This window comes from Pyrus communis, chromosome 10 (genome assembly GCF_963583255.1).
Source record: "Pyrus communis chromosome 10, drPyrComm1.1, whole genome shotgun sequence".
In the NCBI taxonomy this organism is placed as follows: domain Eukaryota; kingdom Viridiplantae; phylum Streptophyta; class Magnoliopsida; order Rosales; family Rosaceae; genus Pyrus; species Pyrus communis.
In genome coordinates this window covers 1,071,312-1,094,119 of record NC_084812.1, presented here as the reverse complement: position 1 = coordinate 1,094,119, position 22,808 = coordinate 1,071,312, and the positions used below count along the sequence as shown (strand labels likewise).

General features: G+C 38.5%; 4 protein-coding genes across 8 annotated transcripts; 3 read left to right on the top strand and 1 right to left on the bottom strand.

Annotated features, from left to right (window-relative positions):
- The first annotated feature begins 1,632 nt into the window (after window positions 1-1,632).
- On the top strand, window positions 1,633-6,538 carry LOC137747301 (protein S-acyltransferase 24-like). Its single transcript, XM_068487390.1, has 13 exons — window positions 1,633-2,144; window positions 2,591-2,731; window positions 3,235-3,347; window positions 3,501-3,580; window positions 3,695-3,858; window positions 4,238-4,376; window positions 4,480-4,579; window positions 4,848-4,905; window positions 5,102-5,179; window positions 5,271-5,369; window positions 5,463-5,541; window positions 5,655-5,803; window positions 5,984-6,538. The coding sequence occupies exons 1-13, from the start codon at window positions 1,863-1,865 to the stop codon at window positions 6,410-6,412; spliced, it is 1,911 nt and encodes a 636-aa protein (XP_068343491.1). The 5' UTR covers window positions 1,633-1,862; the 3' UTR covers window positions 6,413-6,538.
- A 1,433-nt stretch (window positions 6,539-7,971) lies between these two features.
- Window positions 7,972-12,937, top strand: LOC137746642 (uncharacterized). Of its 4 annotated transcripts, none has more exons than XM_068486648.1 (16): window positions 7,972-8,032; window positions 8,391-8,701; window positions 8,809-8,937; window positions 9,026-9,233; window positions 9,462-9,608; window positions 9,815-9,889; window positions 10,009-10,080; window positions 10,277-10,348; window positions 10,571-10,642; window positions 10,845-10,916; window positions 11,042-11,113; window positions 11,314-11,385; window positions 11,626-11,769; window positions 11,955-12,026; window positions 12,155-12,301; window positions 12,464-12,937. In XM_068486648.1, the coding sequence occupies exons 2-16, from the start codon at window positions 8,501-8,503 to the stop codon at window positions 12,646-12,648; spliced, it is 1,740 nt and encodes a 579-aa protein (XP_068342749.1). In that variant the 5' UTR covers window positions 7,972-8,032; window positions 8,391-8,500; the 3' UTR covers window positions 12,649-12,937. The 4 variants fall into 4 exon arrangements, with proteins under 4 accessions (XP_068342749.1, XP_068342745.1, XP_068342748.1 ...); XM_068486644.1 differs by having other exon boundaries at window positions 7,980-8,123; XM_068486647.1 differs by having other exon boundaries at window positions 7,994-8,206.
- Window positions 12,938-13,345: 408 nt separating this feature from the next.
- On the bottom strand, window positions 13,346-16,879 carry LOC137746641 (protein PHOX1-like). The gene is made up of 3 exons (XM_068486643.1): window positions 14,119-16,879; window positions 13,766-14,018; window positions 13,346-13,628 (listed from the first exon to the last, which is right to left on the bottom strand). The coding sequence occupies exons 1-2, from the start codon at window positions 16,160-16,162 to the stop codon at window positions 13,870-13,872; spliced, it is 2,193 nt and encodes a 730-aa protein (XP_068342744.1). The 5' UTR covers window positions 16,163-16,879; the 3' UTR covers window positions 13,346-13,628; window positions 13,766-13,869.
- Window positions 16,880-19,024: 2,145 nt separating this feature from the next.
- LOC137748712 (protein OS-9 homolog) lies at window positions 19,025-22,392 on the top strand. 2 transcript variants are annotated; one of them, XM_068488890.1, is made up of 9 exons: window positions 19,025-19,222; window positions 19,731-19,807; window positions 20,290-20,490; window positions 20,632-20,703; window positions 21,043-21,158; window positions 21,270-21,336; window positions 21,420-21,526; window positions 21,638-21,770; window positions 21,865-22,392. In XM_068488890.1, exons 1-9 carry the CDS (start codon window positions 19,138-19,140, stop codon window positions 21,865-21,867), a joined length of 861 nt encoding a protein of 286 aa, XP_068344991.1. In that variant the 5' UTR covers window positions 19,025-19,137; the 3' UTR covers window positions 21,868-22,392. The 2 variants fall into 2 exon arrangements, with proteins under 2 accessions (XP_068344991.1, XP_068344990.1); XM_068488889.1 differs by having other exon boundaries at window positions 21,638-22,391.
- Window positions 22,393-22,808: the final 416 nt, after the last annotated feature.

Sequence of the window (22,808 nt, the reverse complement as noted above, 5' to 3'; positions counted from 1 at the left end):
TAGAATAGAAAAGGTTATTTGTTTTATGCCATGCATCGTATGAATGTTGTTTACGCATCATCGCATGTATTAGTAGTGGCATACATATATATAAATGTGTATTTGGTGCTGTGGACGCACAGGTAAGTGCCAGGTAAGCGGTATTCATGTGGTTATGCATTCCTGTTTATTATGCAATAGTAGTTTGAAATGCTTAGAGAGCTCATAATCTGCACCCCCGGTGTTAGTGCTCCCGCCCAGAGAGGGGCAGAGTCCTTCACGTGATGTTCACCCGCACCACACGCTCGCCTTGGATCCAAGTTAGGTGCAAGCCTTGTCGTGCAGACCACATTAGGTGGATCCGACTCGTAGGTGACCCGCGATTATTCGCACAGTCTTCACGTGATCGTAGCACTAGAGCGTATATATTACACCCAGTCTTGTCGTACAGACCACGTTAGGTGGTTCCGACTCGTGTGCAGATTCAGATGTTGAGTTGAGATTGGAGCTCTATATGCAGCGGTACATGTCACGTTAGGTGACTCCCGGCTGCCAGATTATATGTTATTGATGTGATTATGCTTGAGCATTTATATTTGATTATGAGATTCTGTTGTGGCATATTCTCAAGCATGAATGGCATATTGTGAGCATGAATGGCATATCATGGAGCATGATTGACATATTTATACATACGTATATATGTTCATTTTCTGGGAAGTATACAGGTTTTACGGCGAGGGGTTAGAATGTATTTTGCTAAAGAGTTTTCAAAGAACTTTGTTTTTGCCCACTCACGCTTTTGTTTTTGCGCCCCTCCAGGTTCTAGTGGTCTAGCAAGTTCGGTGGTTTATCCTAGAGGGCGTCCCGGCATTTCTGACAGACACTCACCATTGTAGGGTCACCTTCGGGTGTATTTATGTCGTATCTTTTCCTTTTGGACTGTTGTAGACTTGCTCTGAATTGTGTCTCACATACACTAGTACTTTGTATGCTATTAGGTTTTTAATTATTAGTACTTTTATATTACTATCTTAATAGCTTCCGCACGCGCACATGGCTACGTCACCTTCGTGTGACGGCCAGCATGCCCTGATCTCGGTCGGGGTGTGTCATAAAGACCCCTCCACCGAGTGGAAGCGTGACCCCAAACACCACCACAACAAACTTAATGTGGACATGGCAGACCATCATTGTTCAAAACAAAGATCAACGAAGATGGGGCCCGATCGACCCAAACAACATCACTCATCTCTGACCATTAGCTGATCTGGGCACCCAAGACCAACAACAGTTCTGGAACCAAACCCCCCCTCCCCCAAAAAAAAAAACAGATGCTAGACCAGTCTAATGTTTTTAGGTAGTAAAAAATAACCCATGTGATACAAAAATTAGGTTAAACTATTAGAGTGAAGTAGGATTTAGCTCCAAATTTATAAATTTTGTGTAATTCGTTAATCATCAGCATGTTAGCCTACATATGAAACTAACTTTATTTTTTTAGTCTCACATGCTAACAATTAACAAAAAATTAACACAACTTTGAATTTTGAACTTAAATACTAACAAATCTACAGAATTTAAATCATAATTTTTTTTTAATCTTTCAACTACGTTATCATTATGTTACTAAAAATCCAATTAGTCCAAAATGAAATATTGGAATTTGGCCAATGATAATCCATAGGCAAATCCTTTGGCTTCGTCTCTCCCGTTCTCTCTCTCCACCACCCCAGTCAACACGGCCGGCTTCGCAGAAAAACCCTAAATTCCCAACACCCAGTTCGATTGATTTATTTAATCGCAAATTGAAGGTCAACGAAACTAAATAAAAGCCAGCTCCGCCGGTCGTGCTGCTCAATTTTTGGAATTTGCCCGTAGAAATGTCGTCGGAGATCGAGGTCGTCGAGGATGAGGTCCAAACCGGTGATCCTGGATCCGTCTCAGCCAATTCAACGAACAACAATGGCGACGCCAATCTGATTGGGGAAGAGAGTCTGCGAAACGACGTGTATACGGCGGCTGCGTATGGGGATTTGGAGAAGCTTCAGAGATTGGTGGAGTGTGAGGGTTGCTCTGTTTCCGAAACCGATGGTCTCGGCTACTATGCCCTCCAGTGGGCCGCTCTCAACAACCGCACTGCCGCCGCCCAGTATATTATTGAGGTGAGGGTTCTTCATGCACTCTCTGCTCCCAATTTTTATTTGTTTTTGCATTTCCATGGAGTTAGGTGAATTGGGTTTTCTTTGTTTTGATGGGTTTATGAAATGTGCTTAAGTTGGTTATGCTAATTCGAGATTTCGTATTGATTGGAGGAGTTGTAGATAAATTCTATGCTACTTGGTTAACTAAAAATCCAACCTTTTTCTCATAATTCTTCTCTTCTATCTAAGAAATGGAAAAAGAAACTGAGAAATGAAATTTTCGTTCTATAGATTTTTGCTTTAGAATGACCATTTCGTAAGAGAAAAAAGTGAAATTTAGCATTGGGCAGGTTGCTATTGGTTTTTCTTGATGTTATTTATGATTGTTGCAGTTTTTTATTGAAAACAAAATCGTATCCAGGATAAGTTTGTATAACAAGTATGTTACTTGGTTTTGTTAATGTCAGCATGGAGGAGATGTGAATGCCACAGATCATACGGGGCAGACAGCATTACACTGGAGTGCGGTGCGGGGTGCAATCCAGGTTGCGGAGCTATTACTCCAAGAGGGTGCTCGGGTGAATGCTGTCGATATGTATGGCTATCAGGTCAGTTTTACTTCATGCTCCAATTCACAATCCTAACTAACCCTGCTTAAGAAAATAGTATGGTTTGTTGATTATGGATCTTGGGAGAGAAAATTGGTATGTAAAACTTGTCACCAGGATGTGTATTCATATCTGTATCTTAGTATCAGCGAGTCTATGTATGATATTCACATTGTTAAATGGATTTTTCATGTAGTTATTCCATAAACTAAAGATTTTTAGGTCATGTGTGTTGCTAGTAATTTTGATCAATTTTAGTCAAATCCAATATTAGCAACCAGCAGCTAATCATTTTCTTCAATTGTGGCTACTGAAAGACATGACATCTAGTGATACAATGTAACAATATTAAACTGAAAGTGGATAACTCAAATTTTTGTTGTTTCGCACACTTGTCTTGTGTTAGGCTCACGGTTTTGCTAAAAGCTTTGAGGCCCCATTTTGACCTATAAGTTGGCTGAAAGAGCCTGAAACATAACTGATCAAAATTGATATGATCACAGACTACACATGTTGCGGCTCAATATGGTCAGACAGCTTTCCTGTACCATATTGTTTCAAAACGGAATGCTGACCCGGATGTGCCTGATAATGATGGGAGAAGCCCTTTACACTGGTATGTGACAATATTATATTTTGATTTCTTATGAATTGTAACTACTTCCCTCCCGCTTTCCAGTGATGTGTTATATTTTCTACATGGAAAATGTGCACTATGTTTCTGCTTTTATCATGTAAATTTGATTCACTCTTTTCCTTTTGTGTTTAGGGCTGCTTATAAAGGTTTTGCTGATTGTATACGTCTTCTTTTATTTCTGGATGCATACAAAGGACGCCAAGATAAAGAGGGTTAGTACCATAGCCGTTCCATTATTATATGACTAGGTTATGGATGCTGAAATGTGCTTTTGTTTCACCTATTATGCAAAATTATTAATTCATTGCCTTTTTTTGTGACTTCAGGTTGCACTCCTTTGCATTGGGCTGCTATCAGGGGTAACTTGGAGGCATGTACAGTGTTGGTACAGGCTGGAAAGAAGGACGACTTAATGGTTACAGACAACACTGGCCTTACACCAGCACAACTTGCCGCTGATAAGAATCACAGACAAGTTGCCTTTTTCCTTGTAGGTGTTCCATAACCAAACACTTTTAACATTGGTTAGTAATGTTCTTATTTGTTCAATGAATTTGAGGACTTCAGTTTTCAAGCTGTGCAATGATCTGATGAACCCTTTAGACTTTTGATCGGTTCTTTTCTGGGACTTTTATGTTTAGAAAGAATGCCTCGTAATATCTAACAAGTGGAGAATATTGGTTTTGTTGTTTTCTTCTGTTCTCACTACAGTTTTATTTACAGACTTAACAGGAAGTTCCTAGATGTTTTTCTTTTTAAGTTTGGTGCTTCTTTCTGGTTTGAGCCTTACATATAATGTGTGTACAGTTGGATTCGTAAATGAAAGAATGGAAAGAACTGATCATGCTCTGATAAATTTGATTCTGTAGGGGAATGCTAGAAGACTGCTTGACAAACGCTGTGATGGGAACAGTCGTCTTGGAGGAATTTCAAAACTAGGACTTGCGCCACTACTTTGGTGTATAATCTTTGTGCTGCTGGTGACCTATACTCATTCGGTCATTATGGGTATCTGCCCTGAACTTTATATGAAACTTCAGTATGTGCCCTTAATGTAAGGATTGTACAATACTTACACCGACTCCTCTCCCCCTGTCCAACTTTGTTGCAGCACCAAGTCTGCCAAAATTAACAGCTGGATCAGTTTTTGTTGCATGGCTAGGAGTTTTCCTAGCAACATCCGGGCTTGTTATGTTCTATAGATGCAGCAGGTACGACATAGAGAATTTCTGAGTTCCATTATGTTAATTGCCTACATGTTAACCATTCACTCTCTGATTATCAGGCCTGTGGAGTTTTGTTGATACTTCAGCTGGCTGTAGACTGACTGCAATGATGGAAATAATTCATGTTTTGTCTTGTGCACACACACACACATCGTTTTGGGGATGTAGGCATAGATATTATGGTGCCATCTAGAGCAATGTCACTTAATTAAATGTTTGGTTGATTTTTTTTTTTTAATTGCTCTTATTGCAGCAAGGATCCAGGTTACATCCGAATGAATGTCCACGATTCACAAAATATGAAAGATGATGTTTGTACCGTACCTTTCTTCATCTTATCTTATTTCCGCCTTCTTTCCACATAATATTTTAATCCATCTCTAGCCGTTCCACTTAAGATTTCCTACAGTTAAGCTTATTATTATGACTGTCATATCATAGATAAGAATCATAATGTGCTCTTGACTTGCCGTATGTTAACACGTTGGTTTCTCATTTTTTTAACAGGAGCCTCTTTTGAAGATTGAGATAAATAATCCTGCCTTGCTAGCTGGTAATTGGTCTCAGCTCTGTGCAACGTGTAAGGTACTATTGGTTGCCTACTGTGGTACTTATATATGACCCTTTTATGTTCTTAGAACGTATCACCTAACATACTTGCTGGCGTTGTCATCAGATTGTCAGGCCTCTTCGTGCAAAGCATTGTCCAACTTGTGATCGCTGTGTTGAACAATTTGACCACCATTGCCCCTGGGTATCCAATTGCATTGGCAAGGTGCACTGACATAAGTTTTGGTGTTCTGGATTGTTTTTCCAACTTTTTCATGTTATATTAGTTTAATCTATTCTCTTTCTTCATGCTATACAGAAAAACAAATGGGATTTCTTTGCTTTCCTTGTTCTGGAAGTTTTGGCGATGCTGTTTACTGGAGGGGTTACTCTTATGAGTATGTTCCAGTTTTTTTCCAACTCTATTTTCTGAAGTTTCTCTAGGCATAGAATCGTTTGCATGCCGATATGTGCTTCAACCCGCTAAAGGAGATTGATTTTCTTCTTTCAGGAGTTTCGAGCGATCCATTGTGTCCATCTTCTTTTGGAGCATGGATCAATTTTGTTGCTACTAGACATGTGGGTGCTCTTTCATTTTTTATAATGGATTTCTTCCTCTTCTTTGGCGTGGCGGTTTTGACCGTTGTCCAAGCTTCTCAGGTAAATTTTATTTTTAAAATTGAGTTGCTCAATATGAAAACGAAAAAAACCTAATATCAAAGACTGTTCTGTTCTGATCTGAAAAGTACAAATATTTCCAGATGTTTTTCTCCCCACAGCAGCAGCTCTATGTAAAGAGCGTCTTAGCGATTTGTTAGTCAATAATCTCTCTTGTTGCAGATATCACGGAATATTACAACTAACGAAATGGCAAACATGATGCGCTATACCTACCTTAGAGGCCCAGGTGGTGGGTTCAGAAATCCATTCGATCACGGAATAAGGAAGAATTGTTCGGATTTCTTGATCAAGGGTTACAACGAAGATGTGGAACACATTGAAGAACCGGCTCATGATGAGGAGGGAATTGGAATGAGGGATATAAATTCTTCAAACTTGCAGAAAGGGGACGCCTATTCTCACCGCAGAAACGGCAACAGTCACGTTGCAATCGATGTAAATTCTAATTCGACACCACATCACGGTCACGTTCATTCTGCCCATTGCAGCCATAGTAACAACCACGGGAAATCGAAAACTGAAAACGTTCCAGTAGGATTGGGTCTTGGCCTGGGACGGAACAGTGCCCGGTCTGTTGTAGCTTCGTGATAGTAATTTTGATGGCCTGAGTGTAGCTGAAGATCTGTTGTGTATTATAATCATATTTGTACTTCAGCTTTTTTTGTAAGTGATTGTCACTTCTTATAAAAGCAATTTGTTTAAATTGATCCTTCCCCCACCGAGTTATTCAGCTTTTTTTGTAAGTGATTGTCACTCCTTAAAAAAGCAGGTCTGCGAAAGTTCTGGGATCTTGGTTGGTAAGCACTCCACCATAACGCATGGTCTTGGTTGGTTCTGTTTTCAGGGTTCGTGTGGGACTGCTTTTGTAGGAAGTTCTTTTGCTCATAAGTGCTTTTAACAAAACCCAAGGTCCTTACAAGCACTTTCATGTGCTTCTACGAGACTATGCCTCAAAAGCACTTTTTAAGTCTTCTTGCCAGCAAAATATAGATAAGGTCAAGACATTGATAACATGACAAAAGTTTTACCATTCATTATTATTCTTTTAATAAAGTTTGATCAATTTGACAATTCGTCTCTAATTTTTTCAATAATTTTGTCCCTTATTAATATAAAATTACCAAAATACCTATAAATTTAAAGTTCTGTACAAATTTCGTTTTACATCTGATTCTCATTCTGCTTACACCAACGCTTGGTTGAGGTCATGAAAACAAGGGCCTTCCACTAACCCACCTACAATAAAATTGAAATCTAAATGAAATTAATGTCAAATCATACGATTCTGCCACTTGTTTCTTGTGAATATTTATTTACTAGTGTTCACATCATTGCTAACCACGATTATTATTTGTATGATTCTAAGCATTTCTTGTAGGATAATTCTTCTTTTATTCTTCACCTCGCCGGTTCATCATTTATGTTTGAGACTATTCTCCTTCCACGCCAAGTAAATTCGACCACAACTCAATCTGCATCATGCGACTAACTTTTAAGTGTGAGAGTTCCACTATACACATATAATAATAATAATATATGACGGTGTAATACGTTCTTTATAGAAAGAGTAAATGTACTACATTGAAATAGGTTCGGATTGTTACTTAATATTACAATATAATGTTTATTTTACGAGATAATTTAATGGTTGGTGATGAATTTCAAGTTCGCATCCTGTACAGCATATCCTAGATTTGATTTTTAATGCTTGTAAATCACAAAACTGTGATAGTCGAAGACTAAAATGCCCATACGAATCCTTCCGGCGGGACGAAACCACCAGTAGATTAAATTAGCCTTCATTTTGTCCTTCTAATTTCTTATGCTTTGTTGGGCTCAGTAGGCCCATTGTTTCATCCTTTTGCTAAGTACTACCATACCACGCGGCAGCGCCTTGTTTTTCCCGCCGGCGGAAAAGAGAAGAAAACGACGCTCGCAGTGGGGCCGGACCGACGGAGAAGGGACCGACGGAAACCAGGCCCTTCAGTGGCGTGTCTCTCTCTCGTTATCCCAATTGAGCCAGTCGCGATTATAGCAGACAAAGAATGACTAATCCCCGCCAAATGCCACGTGGCGAAGATCAGATGGGGATGAGGTCCGTCTCTCACCTCACCTCTCTCTCTCCTCCTGCCAAGTCGCAACTCCAGCCCCCACTCTGTTATTATTTCAGTTCCTCTCTCTCTCTCAGCTCGCTCTGCTAGTTGATCGGTGGGACTTCTGTTCTGATACTTATACACTTAGTTTCTGTTTGGTATCCGAGAAAATATAACTGTGTCACCAAAACTGAAAGAACCCAAGAGTAAAGTTTTAAACTTTGGTACTTATTTGATCGATTGTCCGTAGAAAGTGATGATTTTTCTGTGTAAACGTTGATTTGTTGATGTGGGTAATTTTCCGTTTTCGATTCTAGCAACTTTCGCACTTGTTTGTTTGTTTTATTCGTATAAAGTGAAGATTTTTGTGTGCAAAAGTTGGTTTTTTGATGCGGGTATTCCTCCTTTTCTTCGTTTTAGTAGTAACTTTTGTGATGTAAATACAATGATACTTTTTGTTCTTTACCTTCCAGGGTGAATAAGATTTCAATCCCATGAACCTCTTTCATGGAATAGGCCGGAAATTAGTTCTTTTGCTGCGAATTTCGTGAGGTTTAGTGATAGTTCAATCCGCAGTTAGATTATGGGGGGAATTTGTTCAAGAAAGCGAGACCAACCGGTCATTGAAGATGAAGTTCGCAGCGTCGTGGCTGGAAGATATGGTAAGAGTAGCAGTTCAAAATGGCTGAGGAATTCATCTTTTCGACCCGCTGTAGAGCTGCCTCCAGGAGGAGCAGGGACTTGCCCATCTCTCTTGGAATTGTGCATTCGTAAAATATGCCAGGTACTTGCTTTCTGTGGAATGTAAGCTTGAAGTTGTGTGTGTTGTGAGAGGAGATTATATGTGTAGTAATTTTCAGGTTGTGATTTATATTTGCATATCGGTTACAGGACATTGACAAATATAGCTCGTTTTCGATGCTGCCAAGGGATCTTAGTCAACAGATATTCAATGAATTGGTCTGTTCCAATTCTCTTACTGATGTTTCTCTTGAAGCTTTTAGAGATTGCGCCCTCGAGGTAATGTGCTAGTAGGTGCTTGAAATTTGGAAATTTGGAAGGGCTTTGTCATGTATTAGATTTTTTTTCTTTTCTTTTGTGACTGCAGGATATTGGTTTGGGGGAATACCCTGATGTGAAAGATAGTTGGATGAGTGTCATCTCTTCACAAGGTTCATATTTACTTTCCGTTGATCTTTCCGGTTCAGAGGTGACAGATTCTGGGTTGGCTCTTCTGAAAGGCTGCTCGAACCTCCGAGCATTAACTTATAATTACTGTGACCATGTCTCTGAACAGGGACTTCAATTCATAAGTGGTAATATCTCTTTCTTTTATTCGTTGTATCATTTCTATTTTTCCAATTTAAGCATTTTTCAGTTATGTTGTTTATTTTGTGCTAACTTTTCGCTTAATGATACGGTTTATTGCTAGAGATGATAAAGTTCATTTAATTTGATCCTTTCCTTACTAATTCCACCTAGTCTTTTTTATCAGTTAAACTTTTCATGTGATTGTGAATGCTTATTCTGACCTTGTTTTGTAGGTCTTTCAAACTTGACATCCTTAAGTTTTAAAAGGAGCGATGCAATAGGTGCTGAAGGGATGAGTGCTTTCTCTGACTTACTTAACTTGGAAAAGTTGGACCTGGAGAGGTGTTCAGATATTCATGGTGGATTTGTTCATCTTAAAGGTTTGTCCTGCTAAAAAATGAATTATGACCGTTTAACTAAATGGAACTTCTTGAGGCCATGAGAATTAGGAGTAGAGAAAACTAACTGAGGCCATGAGCTCTGTTGCACTGTCACGAGTTTACAATGTGAGTGCTTAGTGAAAGATCTTAGTATATGAAATTAGGGATTCATCGGGGGTTAACAAATTGTAACCGTATACTTGCAGGTTTGAAGAAGCTAAAGTCTCTTAATGTAAGATGTTGTAGAAGCATCACAGATTCAGATTTGAAGGCAATCTCAGGTATTTTTTGAGATGGTAGATGAATTTGTGTAGCGTTGTCATTAATTTTTTCTGTCTTTCTTAATTGCACAATCTCAGTTTGGATCAACTCATGTTGCTCTTGTTTTTGTACTTCCCAGGGCTTACTGACCTGAATGAGTTGCAGCTATCCAACTGTAACATTACTGATTTAGGCATTTCTTATTTGAAAGGTATAATATTGTTTCCCTAGTTTCCATAGTGATACACCAAAAAAGTCTGCTTTCCCTCTCCTTAATTGTGTTTGTGTAGTAGGATGCACACGTGTGTCTGTGCGCGCACACACACATCCGACAAATACACCTCATATTGCTTGTTTATCAGTACTTTTTAATGCTTAGTATTTTGGGGTACATTTGTGTGTGGCAGGCTTGCACAAGCTTAGAATGCTGAATTTAGAGGGATGCAATGTTACAGCCTCATGTCTGCAGTCGATTTCAGGTTTGCTTTATCTTTTCTGTTTAGTGCTTTCTAATGATTCTGTTTATAACACTGATAATAATTCTCTAGTCCGCTGCAACTTTTCAACGAAAATGTTCACTTTAGTATTTCTAAAGGACAAACTTCTTAAAGGTCTCTGTTGCACAATTTTTGTTCCGTTATTTTAGGTGGTAAAGAATATGGCATCCGATGCTTTGTTAAAACTAATTGTTTCTACTGCAGCTCTTGTTGCCCTGGCATACTTAAATCTCAATAGATGCGAACTATCTGATGAAGGATGTGATAAGTTTTCAGGTGAGTGACAATTTTTGTTGCCACATGGTTCTGGCTATTTGTTTAACGGGTTTGCTCAATTTCTATATTTTCAACTGGCTAAGTAGCTGGTAATCTTGAGTTTGCCGCAGTAACCATATTCTTTTGCCGATTCACCCGATTTTTATAATTTTTATGTTGCTGAATTGTTGGTAATCTTGACTTTTACACACTGTTTCTACAGGACTAAAAAACTTGAAGGTTTTGAGCTTGGGATTCAACAATATTACAGATGCATGTTTGATGCATCTAAAAGGTCTCTCTCTCTCTCTCTCTCTCACTCTCACACACACACACACACACACACATACAACTATTCTGTATATTATATTACGTTTTTGCTTTTGTTCAAATGTTTATATTCGTTACCGCTTGTATCAGGTCTAACAAAATTGGTGAGCTTGAACCTGGATTCCTGTAAGATAGGTGACGAGGGGCTTGCTAATTTGGAAGGTTCTATTCTGGTTCTACCATCTTTCACTTGGATAACAGTGTTATAGTCTGCATGGTCTAGCTTTTTTCAATTGTTTAAATTGGTTTGGAAATGGGACATGGTGTTTCATTCGTAACTAGCATGAAATGTTTGCTAGAAATGCTTGAGGTCAAAAGACGTGGCCACCTATTTGATTTTGTGGTGTTGTTTCTATATTAAGGGCTGTCAATCTTGAAGAACTTGGAGCTATCTGATACTGAAGTTGGAAGCAACGGGCTTCGTCATCTCTCAGGTGATGAATGCATTGCATCACACAGTTGCATAGTTATGATCTGAATGTTTTCTGAGTTCAGCGTAAGCTATAGAGTATGCTGAAGCTATGAATTTAAGCTACCTTGTTAGTTTGTGGCTCAAATTCTTTGAAGGTGCCATTAATGTACACAGTTAAGCAGCACCGCATAATTGTTCTGTTAATCAGCTTGTAATATTTGGTGCATGTTCATCTTATTACGCTGTTTGTTATCACTTCCAGGTTTGAAAAATCTCGAAAAATTGAACTTGTCGTTCACTCCAGTAACTGACAGTGGCTTGAAAATAATATCTGGATTGACATCTCTCAAATCGCTTAATCTGGATTCTCGCCATATTACTGATGATGGACTTGCATTTATTACAAGTAAGGATTTTTGTGTATTTTGAAGCCTTAGAGGGAAGAACTCGGCTATTTGTTGAGAAAATCTTGTGATAGAAGCATCGAATTCCACTCAAATTAATCAAATGTTTTAGCTTCATTCACTTCCTGTGTGTTTGGTGGAAGCTTGAAGCCTTCTGTCCTAAAGAATTTATGCCTTGCTGATGCAGGTCTTACGGGATTGACACATCTGGACCTTTTTGGCGCTCACATTTCAGATTCTGGAGCAAGCTGTTTAAAATGTATGTTATAACATTTGCAGAATAGAAGGGGGGATTTGATTTTACGTTTTAACTTCCGCAACTTAGCAGTAATCTTCTCGTTTTAAAGTAACACTTCTCTATGCTTTTATTTTTGTTGGTGGAATCAGACTTCAAGAACCTTCAATCTCTTGAAATATGCGGTGGAGGATTGACTGATGCCGGTGTGAAGAATATCAAAGATCTCACCCGTCTTACATGGCTAAATTTATCACAGAACTGCAACCTGACCGATAACTCTTTGGAGTTGATTTCCGGTATTTTACGCTTCTATTCTCTTATTTTCTTCTCCTATAGCAGTTGCTGCATTGCTTCAGTGATCCGTTGTTGTAACTCTAACCAGATTTCAGCGACCGAACGTGGCTTTTTAATTTCATCTGTACCCCTTCTCATGCTTCTTTCTCGTCTGAAAAATGCAGGACTGACTGCATTGGTGTCGCTGAACGTTTCAAATTCTCGCATTTCCAACAACGGATTGCAGCACTTGAAGCCTCTGAAGAATTTACGTGCGCTAAACTTGGAATCGTGCAAGGTGACTGCATCCGAGATCAGGAAGCTTCAGTCTGATGCCCTGCCTAATCTCGTCAGCTTCCGGCCGGAATAGATCCGAAGCTGTGTAGGATACTGTATGTAAATCGCCTGCTATCTGCTCTTGGATGGCTGTGCGTACAGATTAATAACCCCAAATGGATTAATATAAATAATAACAAAGCCTGATCCCATTAAGCGAGGTCGGCTGTATGAGTCATAAAACTAGCTCGGTTTTGCGCCAAGTCTTTTGTAACGTCTAAGATTTTATGTATTTTGTCCGTCACTCTAAGAGGTGCCGAAATTGGGGATGGAAAAATATTTGGCGCAATGTGAATGCCAAACAAATGGCTGAGTTGATCTTTGATCTGGAAGTGAATTCTGTAGAATTTTACGAAAACGATCGAGAATCATGAGTTATAGCTCATAGTTTTTTTGAAAATTGTAATTTTTAAGCTTTCTACGATTTTTTAGGTACGTGAAAAGGAAAATTTTGCAAGTCATTTTGAGCGGCGGTGTGGATATTTATTTAGTCACATAAGTCGTGATTTATTATTGCTCACAATTTCTTTGAAAAATAAAATTATTGAGTTTTCGCAAGATCTTTTACCTAAGTAATAAATAATTAAATAAATAATTCCAGACATAACAAATGGAGGAAAAACAAATAAGGAAGTGATGTTTGTAACATGAACCTCATATTCCAATACAAATTTTCCCCCTGAAACACACTACAGTTATCAAATTAATGTTAAATTACACCTCAAAATAACATGGATTTCACAAAAAATTGTCGTCGACGTCGACGCTTCAGTTACAAGTACAAATATTCAGACAAACTGTAAAACGAAGCAGATGAACGCAGAAACTGACTAAAATGAAGATCTGCAACTTCACCTCCGACCCTCCTTACGATCGAAAGAGAATGAAAAGAATTTGTTTTCTGAACAATTTAGTCGCATCAGAATTTGAATCCACGAACGATCCACTTTGTATAAAACTAATAGATCGTAATTAAAAGCCTGAATGTAGTTTACAGGGCAGTAGCAAGAAAACCTGCAAAAGAGACGAGCGGCGAGCCACTTGTGAATTACTGGACGGTGAATTTGTGCACGAAGTTTTAAGCGTGACACGAAAAGCAACCAAAAGAAATAGAACGAATGCAAGATGTAAAGAAATCAGATCATGCCTACCTCAATGTGCATGATTATATGATCCAATCCGTGGGAACATGGTTGTGAAAGTGTGTCTAGTCCAATGCTACCTTTTCAAGCACCCAAACTTGATACCGTGAAGCTCAAGCATGCTCCAACGCAGAATAAATTCTGGAAACTCGTCTTCGCAGTAATGGTTCTAACCGGAATGATGGAATTCCAGTCTGCCACTTTTTCGCTTCTTGCATCTCGTTCCAAGCTTGAACTATCTCGTCAATTTTGAACCCCAGACCTGTAACAACAGAAAAATGAGCTACTTAAATGTCTAGGGTAATTAAAAGAAATGGCAGCAAATGATTCGTTTCGGAGTGCAAAACTTTGAGTTGTTTCACCTTCTAATGCATTATCATTTGAAGAGTGGTTTTTGAGCATGACTGCTATATCTGTGGGTGAAGCCCCGGCTAGGCCAAATTTTTCAACTGCGACGTCTAGACATTCATTCCATACAGGTAGCCCTAACTTGAATTCCACAATAGATCGCTCGTAGAGCATAGTGCCCCATAGGAGATTGATCTGACATCTCATGCTTGTAGCCTGGTCTGCAGCTTCATTTGATGATACGTCTTTGAAAATTCCATTCAAACCCATTTTCTGCACCTGTGGTTTGACACTACTTGGACAGGAGAGTTCAGTCAGGCGTCGCTCTTCCAATTCCTCGAACAGCTGCATACCTTTTTCCATATTGTCTTCGGCATTGTTATAAAGTCGCAGAACCTCTGTGGAAGGCCACGTCTCCAGATCAACATTGCTGCTAATTGCATAATACCAGGAAAGTTTTGCCTGTTCAAACTGCTGCTGCCCGAGGGCCAAATAGCCTTCATAAAAGTCTGGTTTGATCTGCAGCGCTTCTTCGTATCTCCTTCCTGCTTCTATGTATTCTTTCTGTGCCCAATCATATGCACTTTTGATATTTGAAATGATAGATTCTTTCGAAGAATCTTTGGTGAAATACAACTTCTTCCTCGCCCTGGCCATGTGAACATTTCCCCAGTTGAACAGAGCTAAAGCTCCCATCTCTTGGAACTTCTCTCCTGCTATGTTAAACAGGTCCTGTGCTTCTTCACTCGTGATTGTGTCCTCCATTGCCTCCGAATAAAGCTTCATGCCAAGTTCATGAAGATCCAAGTATGCATCAGATTCAATCCCGGCATAGTTCTTGAACAGCTGAGAAAAATTGATTATCCAATCCTCAATGCAAGGTGGCCTCTTTGTATCCTCGTGTTTTACCACGCCATTCTCAGCTACGCTATGTTGCTTGTTTTCCTCGATTTCCAGTTTCTCGAAGAAGGGATCCTGCTCGGGGTTAACTTCCACTACGTAAAGCCTGACAGACCCTTCCGATTCTGTTGATCCTTCAGCCCATCTCAGCTCTTCGTTACTAGTTATTGTGACCAAATCACCTTCTTGGTCTCTGTACTTGATAAGAACTGCTTTGGAGCTTGGAAACCGATCACGAACAACCTCTCTTAGTTGCAGGAGGGTGCAATATACAGGCAACTGAGCCCATCTTATATCCTCTCCAAATACCAATTTCACACTTCTTTTAGGCCCTTCTTCCTTTATGCTGCTGATTGTCTCCTCCACAACTACCTTGACCTCTACCTTCTTTTCCTCGATTATTTCCACATCCTTCTTGTCTTCAGCTATTTCCACAGACTTCTCTTCCTCAGCTACGTCCACAGCCTTCTCTTCCTCAATCTTGTCCTCAGCCTTCTCCTCAAAATTCTCCTCGGACTTCATCTCATCATCTTTTTTTCCCTTCTTCTTCTTCCGACTCTTCAACTTCATTACTTTCCCCGGCTGCAAAGCATGACTTGGTTCAACATAATCCAGGGGCAACTCAATTACTGTGTCATTCACCCTCAACCCCTTCTCCTCAAGTACGTTTTTCACTCGTTCTGCGATCTCCATTGCCATGACATTTTTTGGCTCCAGGTTCAAGACAGTGCCAACATCTCTCAGAGCCAAATGCAACCTATTCAAAGCCTCGTAACACTTTGCCCTCTTCAACAGCGCCTTACAGTACTTAGGCGTGACTTCAAGCACCAAATTACACTCATTGATAGCCCTCGGGTATTCACTCAACCCCATCTGCATATAGCACGCTGCCATGTTACTCCTAAGATAGGATACATCGATATGGTTTCTCGGAAGCAGTTTGAGGGCTTTCTCATATTTCAACAAAGCTCCTTCAACATCCCTCTTCTGAAACAACTTGTTCCCCTCGTCCTTCAGTTCTTGAGACATTGAAATGAAAACTTCTGTGTCCTTATCACTGGCTTCCGGGCTAGTATCCCCGACTTCGCTTTGATTGGAACTATCACCTGAATTTTCTCCTGCATTTTTCTTCTTTTTTCCTCTTTGCTTCCCCATCATAAGCTCAACAACTCATACAATACGCTTGAGCTACACCGAAAACTCAAATGTAATCTCACTACAGACCTCAATGCTCAAAACTCAGTAGCTGATCCAATTAAGTGCACAGGGAAACAAAACTTATTAAAACCACTATATATCCTGTTTCCCCAACTTTCCCGAGAAACAAACAAGTCCTTTGCACAAGATAAACGAATCCAAGCCCAAAACTTAATTCAACACAAAACAGTTTCTAACGATTCTCTCATGCAACAACAAAACAAATCAGAAACAAACAGAGCAGAATACCAAAAGCAAAAGAAAAGCACTTTTCCCGGAAGCCAAATGCACCCAAGAAGCCTCCTTCTGGAAAATCTGAAGCTACTACCTTGAAAGCTCAACTAGGATTTCTTTCCCCAACCATAAAAATAACAAATTCATCAACTTTTTCCCTCCAAATCAGGATTTGTTACTGCCCACCAAATTAAAAACAAATCCCAACTGAGAGAGAAGCAGCCGACCCCCAATTCAGCTCAAAAAACAAGCTTTGAGAAAAACCAAGCTTCTGGGGAGTGAGAAACTTATCTGGGAAATGAAAGCTCCGGAGTTTCCAGGAAAATCTCAGCCGAGAAAACGAGGGAAAATTCTCTGGGCGAACAGGATGTTGCCAGAAATGGAAGGGGAAAAGAAATGTTCGTTCACTGCTTAACGTGAACGCCACAAAAGCAGAGAGACGAAGAATCTGATAACTTGTAATTTCATCTTCTTTGTATTTCATCAAAATATAATATTGAAATTACAAAAAAAAAAAAGAAAAAAAGAAAAAGAAAAAAAAAAAGGGAATTAAAAAATTTAACATGGTGGGTCCCTTGTTTCTGGGGCTATTCGATTAGAGAGATTTTCTGTGTACCGTCAACCCGACACGGTACAACAAAAGTTACAGTATAAATAGTTGAATATTAAAAAAAAAAATTCTAATCGTTTTTATTATAATACTTAATGTACCAAATCGTTCTTCTGATACATTGAAAATTTCTCTTTCGATTAGCTATGGCCAGAGATCCAGAACCATTGAGCTGCTTGGATTTGCAATTGCCTTCCCTTTGCTTGTAAGTGTTATTTTATTTTATTTATTTATTATTTAATATTTGGCTAATTAAAATAAAAAATAAAAAAGAAGAGAAAAAGCAAAAATACGGAGAAGAATACAATGAAGGGGTAAAAGTCATTTCAGGAGAAAAAGCGTGCAACTGGAAAAAGTGGGCAACCTCAACTTTTTGCCAGAGTGTTGCCCACGTGGCTGAGAGGGCATGTGAAGGAAAGTAACGAACTATCATATAAGTCTCAAAGCATAAGAAAGTTTGCAGACTTGGCAAGGCAAATCACAAGGACAATTAGAAGACAAGAAGTAGTGGCGGTTATGACAGCCTGTTGGGGGAGCCTCTAAAAACTAAAGTATGCTTCTAGACGCTTCTACGATGTGAAAACACGTGTGGAGAAGTACTTTTATTGGATTAAACGTTATAATAGTATTACAAGTTAATCACGTACTGTGTGTGAGAAATTTTTTTAATTTTTGTTTTTGAAATAGAAGAAGAGAGGAAGAGAGTGATAGATAATGTAGGAGTAGAAAGTTGTTTTTTTTTATTTTATTTAAATTAAATTAAAGATATATTAGGATTACATGTATGTGAGGCTTTGAAAAAAAAAAAAAGTAAAATTTGGTTGTGTGAAATTACATTTCTGCTCCATATTTCTTATTTTTGTTTTTTTTTAATTAAAGGGTTAAACTGGTAATTTCATATGATTTTGGTTGACAATGAATGTTTTATTAATTAGTAGAGATAATAATATGATGAAATATCTCGAATAGGGGTCGTCGGTTAAGACAAGTATATTGCAAAGCTAAAAGCCACCGCCCACCACCTCTTGAACGTTTCTTTGGAGAAGAACTTTCTTTGACAATTTGTCGTAACAGTATCACAAGTTAATCATGCATTATTAAAATTAAAACAAATGATAATATAGTGAGATATCTCGAATAGGGGTCAGCGGTTAAGACAAACATGTTGCAAAGCTAGAAGCCACCGCTCACCGCCCTCTTGAGCATTTGTTTGGAGAAGAACTTTTCTTTGACAAAATGTCGTAACAATATTACAAGTTAATCACACACTATTAAACTAAAACACATGAAAATATAGTGAGATATCTGAACAAGGGTCAGCGGTTTAGACAAGCGTGTTGCAAAGCTAGAAGCCACCGCCCACCGCCCTTTTGAATGTTTGTTTGTTTGTTTACAATATTTGTGGTCGAGGCCTTTTTGCCTTGTTGTGTCTTGTTTAAGTTTTGCTGTCAAGCCAAGTCAATAGATCCGACCAAGAAACAATAGCAATGAAAGAAGAGGGCAAGCTGCAAGCAGAAGACATCAAAACTTGGGATGAGGATCCTCTCCGGATTCAAGATTCTCACGTCCTAACCGTATATCGTACATTATGCGGCGACTTTTCGTTAGATACTATTTGTGTTTAATTTTATATTTAAAATTTAAAATAATTTCTAACGGTCGATATACGATGAACGATTAAGATGTAAGAATCTTTTGAATTCCCACAATTTGGATCTGAATAGAATCCAAATCCCAAAATTTGTTCGTTGGAGAAGCTGTTTTGCTTATGAGGCTGCCATCGATGGTACGTACGAACTCCACCAACTTGTAGTTGAGAAATTCAAGCCCAAGCCCACCAATTTGGAATTTCAAGTTCAAGCCCAACCCAATCCAATCTTCCAAATTAAAATTTTGGGCTTTGCAGCCCAACAACCATTTTGGCCCACGGCAGAAGGTTTCAAATTCAATGCCTCTTCCCCTGTGTCTCTCTGGTTCATCCTCGAGACGTAGCAACAGCAGAAGGTTTCAATACCTCTTCCTCCTCCTCCTCTCTCTCTCTGCTTCTCTCTGGTTTCTGCAACATTTTGTTTTCTCTGAAGAGGTTGAAAAAATGAAGGTGTTGGTGTTTTTTGTTCAAGTTTTGTACGTTCTGAGTTGCTTCGTCTCCGCCGATCAGATCTTCCCAGCTCACCTAGGTTAATTACCCACTTCCCAAATCCATACATTTACCTGTTACTTTGCATAATTTCATTGTTTCTGCTGAAATTTGTAAAACCCATCCTTTTTTTCATTGCTATTTTTCTCTTTTTGATTACAAAATCTTGTCTTACCAAATTTTGCAAATTTCTCAACCATATATATATATGTGTGTGTGTGTGTGTGTGTATGGATTTGGGTTTTTAGTGTTCTACCAATCATTGTCAATCAGCTTCCGAGCTCGAAAGCATTGGCGGAATTTTCAGTTAGTTGGCAATTAGATAAAAGCATACAGCTTCTAGCTTAATTAGTTTTAAAGTACCTGAGGGTTCATACATGTTAAGCTTTTAGTTTGAAGGGCCAAATTTGATTTAGGCTACTTTGATGATCAGTTGGCTGGATAGCAATTGTTACCATTTCAACTCGATGGATGAAAGTTTGTTCATTTAATTTGATATATTGTGCTGCAAATTTAAGTTCTTTGATTCCTTGTCGTTTGATGAGCAGGTGGCGCATTTCGTCGCAGCTCTCGTGAGCCAAAATACAGGATTGAATTCCATTCTGAAGACGCACCTTTTCATCCTGTAAGCTAATACTTATATTTTTAATATATCCATTGTTTTTACTTGTATTTGTTGTTTAACTTTCACATATATAAGATTTTTGTTGTTTTAACTTTCACATATATAAGATTTGATGCCAGTTTTTTTAATAAGTATATTTCTTGACTTATACTTTATTTAATAAGTTTATCATCTCCAATTGATCGTGAAAATGCTCGATTTATTCAGGCTTCGAAATAGTTATTATATATCAATTTGTTGACAGTTTCTATTCCAAAATTGCACACTTTATGTACTTTAGAATAAGCGATGCATTAGACATTTGCTCCTTGCCAAACCATGCCTCGTTTCTTATCATATAATGGACTCAGACAAATGATTCTGTCATTATTTGTTCCACATTATGGATAAGATCTGTGTACCTCGCTGATTTGTCTGTGAATTTTTCACTTGTCACAAATACGTAGTATGCTTGATCTAATGATTGGGTACGAATATTGCAGGATGATGGCCAGGAGTCTCTGGTTATGAATAACAATGGACAAAATTTTATATGCTACTTGCCTGAGGTGGAGGAGGCCAAGAGTGGGAAGCAAGTTCTTCAGCAGAATATTAGCAGCATGATTGTGGAAACTGAGAAACGAATTAAAATGAAGACACCGGATGAACTGCTTGAAGTACTCGAGGACCAATGCTTTATCAGAGTAAGATCCGTGACATTAATACTCTCGCTATCATAGTTATATAACTTATAAAACTGCAGTAATACATGTTTACCGTGCCCCCATTGGTTGATGATGCATTTACTGCGAACTACTCTTAACATAACAAACTCCTTTATGCAGCAAGAGGGTTGGTGGTCATATGAATTTTGCTATCACAAGAGATTACGACAAATTCATGTGGAAGATGATAAGGTATCGTCTTATGTGCCTCTTCAGTGCTCACATGCATACAATGAGAGGAAGTGGGATTATATACACGAAAGTGTAAATAAGTTCCACATTTATCTAGTGATCTTGGCCCTTGATGTAGGGTTGGCACACAGTATTTGATGCATTTCCACAAGTCCCCCATCCTTGAGCGGTGTCATTGTTCCATTTGTTACGTTGTTGACCTTTTCTTTTCCAATTCATTAGTGTTATTAACTTATTATCATCTTTTTAGATATTCTCATTTCTTGTTGGAATGCTTTCAGAAAATTTAAAACCTCATAATAATACTCGTGGATTGGGTACTTTCTTCTCTTATTACAGGTGGTTCAGGAATTTGTTTTGGGTGTATATGATGCAGAGGCCACTGCTGGTGTCAACCGGAACCTCTCTGACATATCTACACTCAAAGATCCACGCTCAAAAGATGCATACCAAAGGTATGAAATTTGGCCTTTATAAAAATGTGTCGGGCAAGTTTGAGGGAAATTTTTCTGCGGATAAGAAAGGAGAGATTGAATACAATTTATGAAATTGTACGGCTCATGTAGGTACCATGCTCATCAATTTACAAACGGGACTACTTGTGATCTTACAGACCTGCAACGAGAGACTGAGGTATGATGTCAATATATTTCTGTAGTTTTTCATTTCCTTTCGCATTTCTCCATCCGGTCCTTACTTCATGTGGCATTTTGTAGGTGAGATTTGTGTGCTCAGAGGGCAGAGCTATGATTAATTCAATCACAGAGGTATCCACATGCAAGTATGCAGTTACAATCCAATGCCCCACACTTTGCAAGCACCCGTGAGTTTCCTTCTCTCCCTCCCTCCCCCGCTCCATCATGTTTCGTGGCGTGTGTTCTTTTGCGATGTATGTTACTACTAGCTCTAATGACTATGCGTTTTTCCCCAACAGAGCATTCCAATCAGAGAGACCAGTATGGCAGACCATTGATTGTAACGTGCTTCCCAAGGATTACAAGGAAACCAAAGCAGAGGAAGAATCTAATCCGGTTGCAGACGCAGATAGTGAAGATGCCGCCAATGAGGTTTCGGATGAGTAACATGTGTATTGATTCACTTAATCCTTTGTGAATAGCAGTAACAGGTTCATTGACATTCTTATTACATTTCCTATTGTAGTGAGTGTGGAGCCAAAAATAATACCAAACATCTAGAAGACAACACAGTGAATTTTTTTCATAAAAAGACAAAAGTGTCCTCAATAAATGAGCAGGGCACACAAATATTCTCACGTGTATTTAAACATCCGTGGATGCTTGAGTGGCTGGCTACGACTACACAAGCTACCAAGCTTGTGAGATGGAAAAGTCAAATGCATTAAAGATATGATCAAATTCTATCTTTAATACATTTCTGGTTGAAGATTAACTAAAAAAATTAAGGAATCCTCATCACAATCAATCAATGAAGGTGTTTATTGTTCTGTGATGGCCAACCTCCATCTCATGGGCACGCGTGTGGCTTTGGCCTAGATTCAAGGTGTTTATTGTTTTGTAATGGCTTTGGCCTAAATTGAAGGTGTTTATTGTTTTGTAGGTGGAAATTTATTCAAACTGAAGACGGTAGTGAGTTTGAGGATTTAAACAAATTCGACTATTTGAGTAACAATTTGTGATGACCTTATAATTTGGCAATATTCATACTGTATCTAAAGTTTTTTCTTTATTACAAGTAATACTATTACTCTAAACTGCACTAGAAAAGAGAGAGAATTTGAATCATGAAAACACAAGGGAAATTATTCATTACTCGAGTTTTTAATCTTAATTTGAAGCAATATATCACGATTATCTTTTTTTTTCTCAAGAGTAAGAGTTTTTCTTTTTGTAAAAGTAATGAAAGATTTTCTCATGCAATTAAATTTCAATTTTAATCATGTCATCACCTAATAAACAATTTTCACTTTATAAAAATTGTCACTTAATAAACAATCGTCACATGATAAACATGTTACATGAGAGAATCTAGCAAAGTACCCTTAACCTATAGGGGATTTTTCCAAATTCTAAATGTAGCAAAACCAAGTGGCCATTGAAAAAGGTCCACTTTAGAAAATGTTGTTT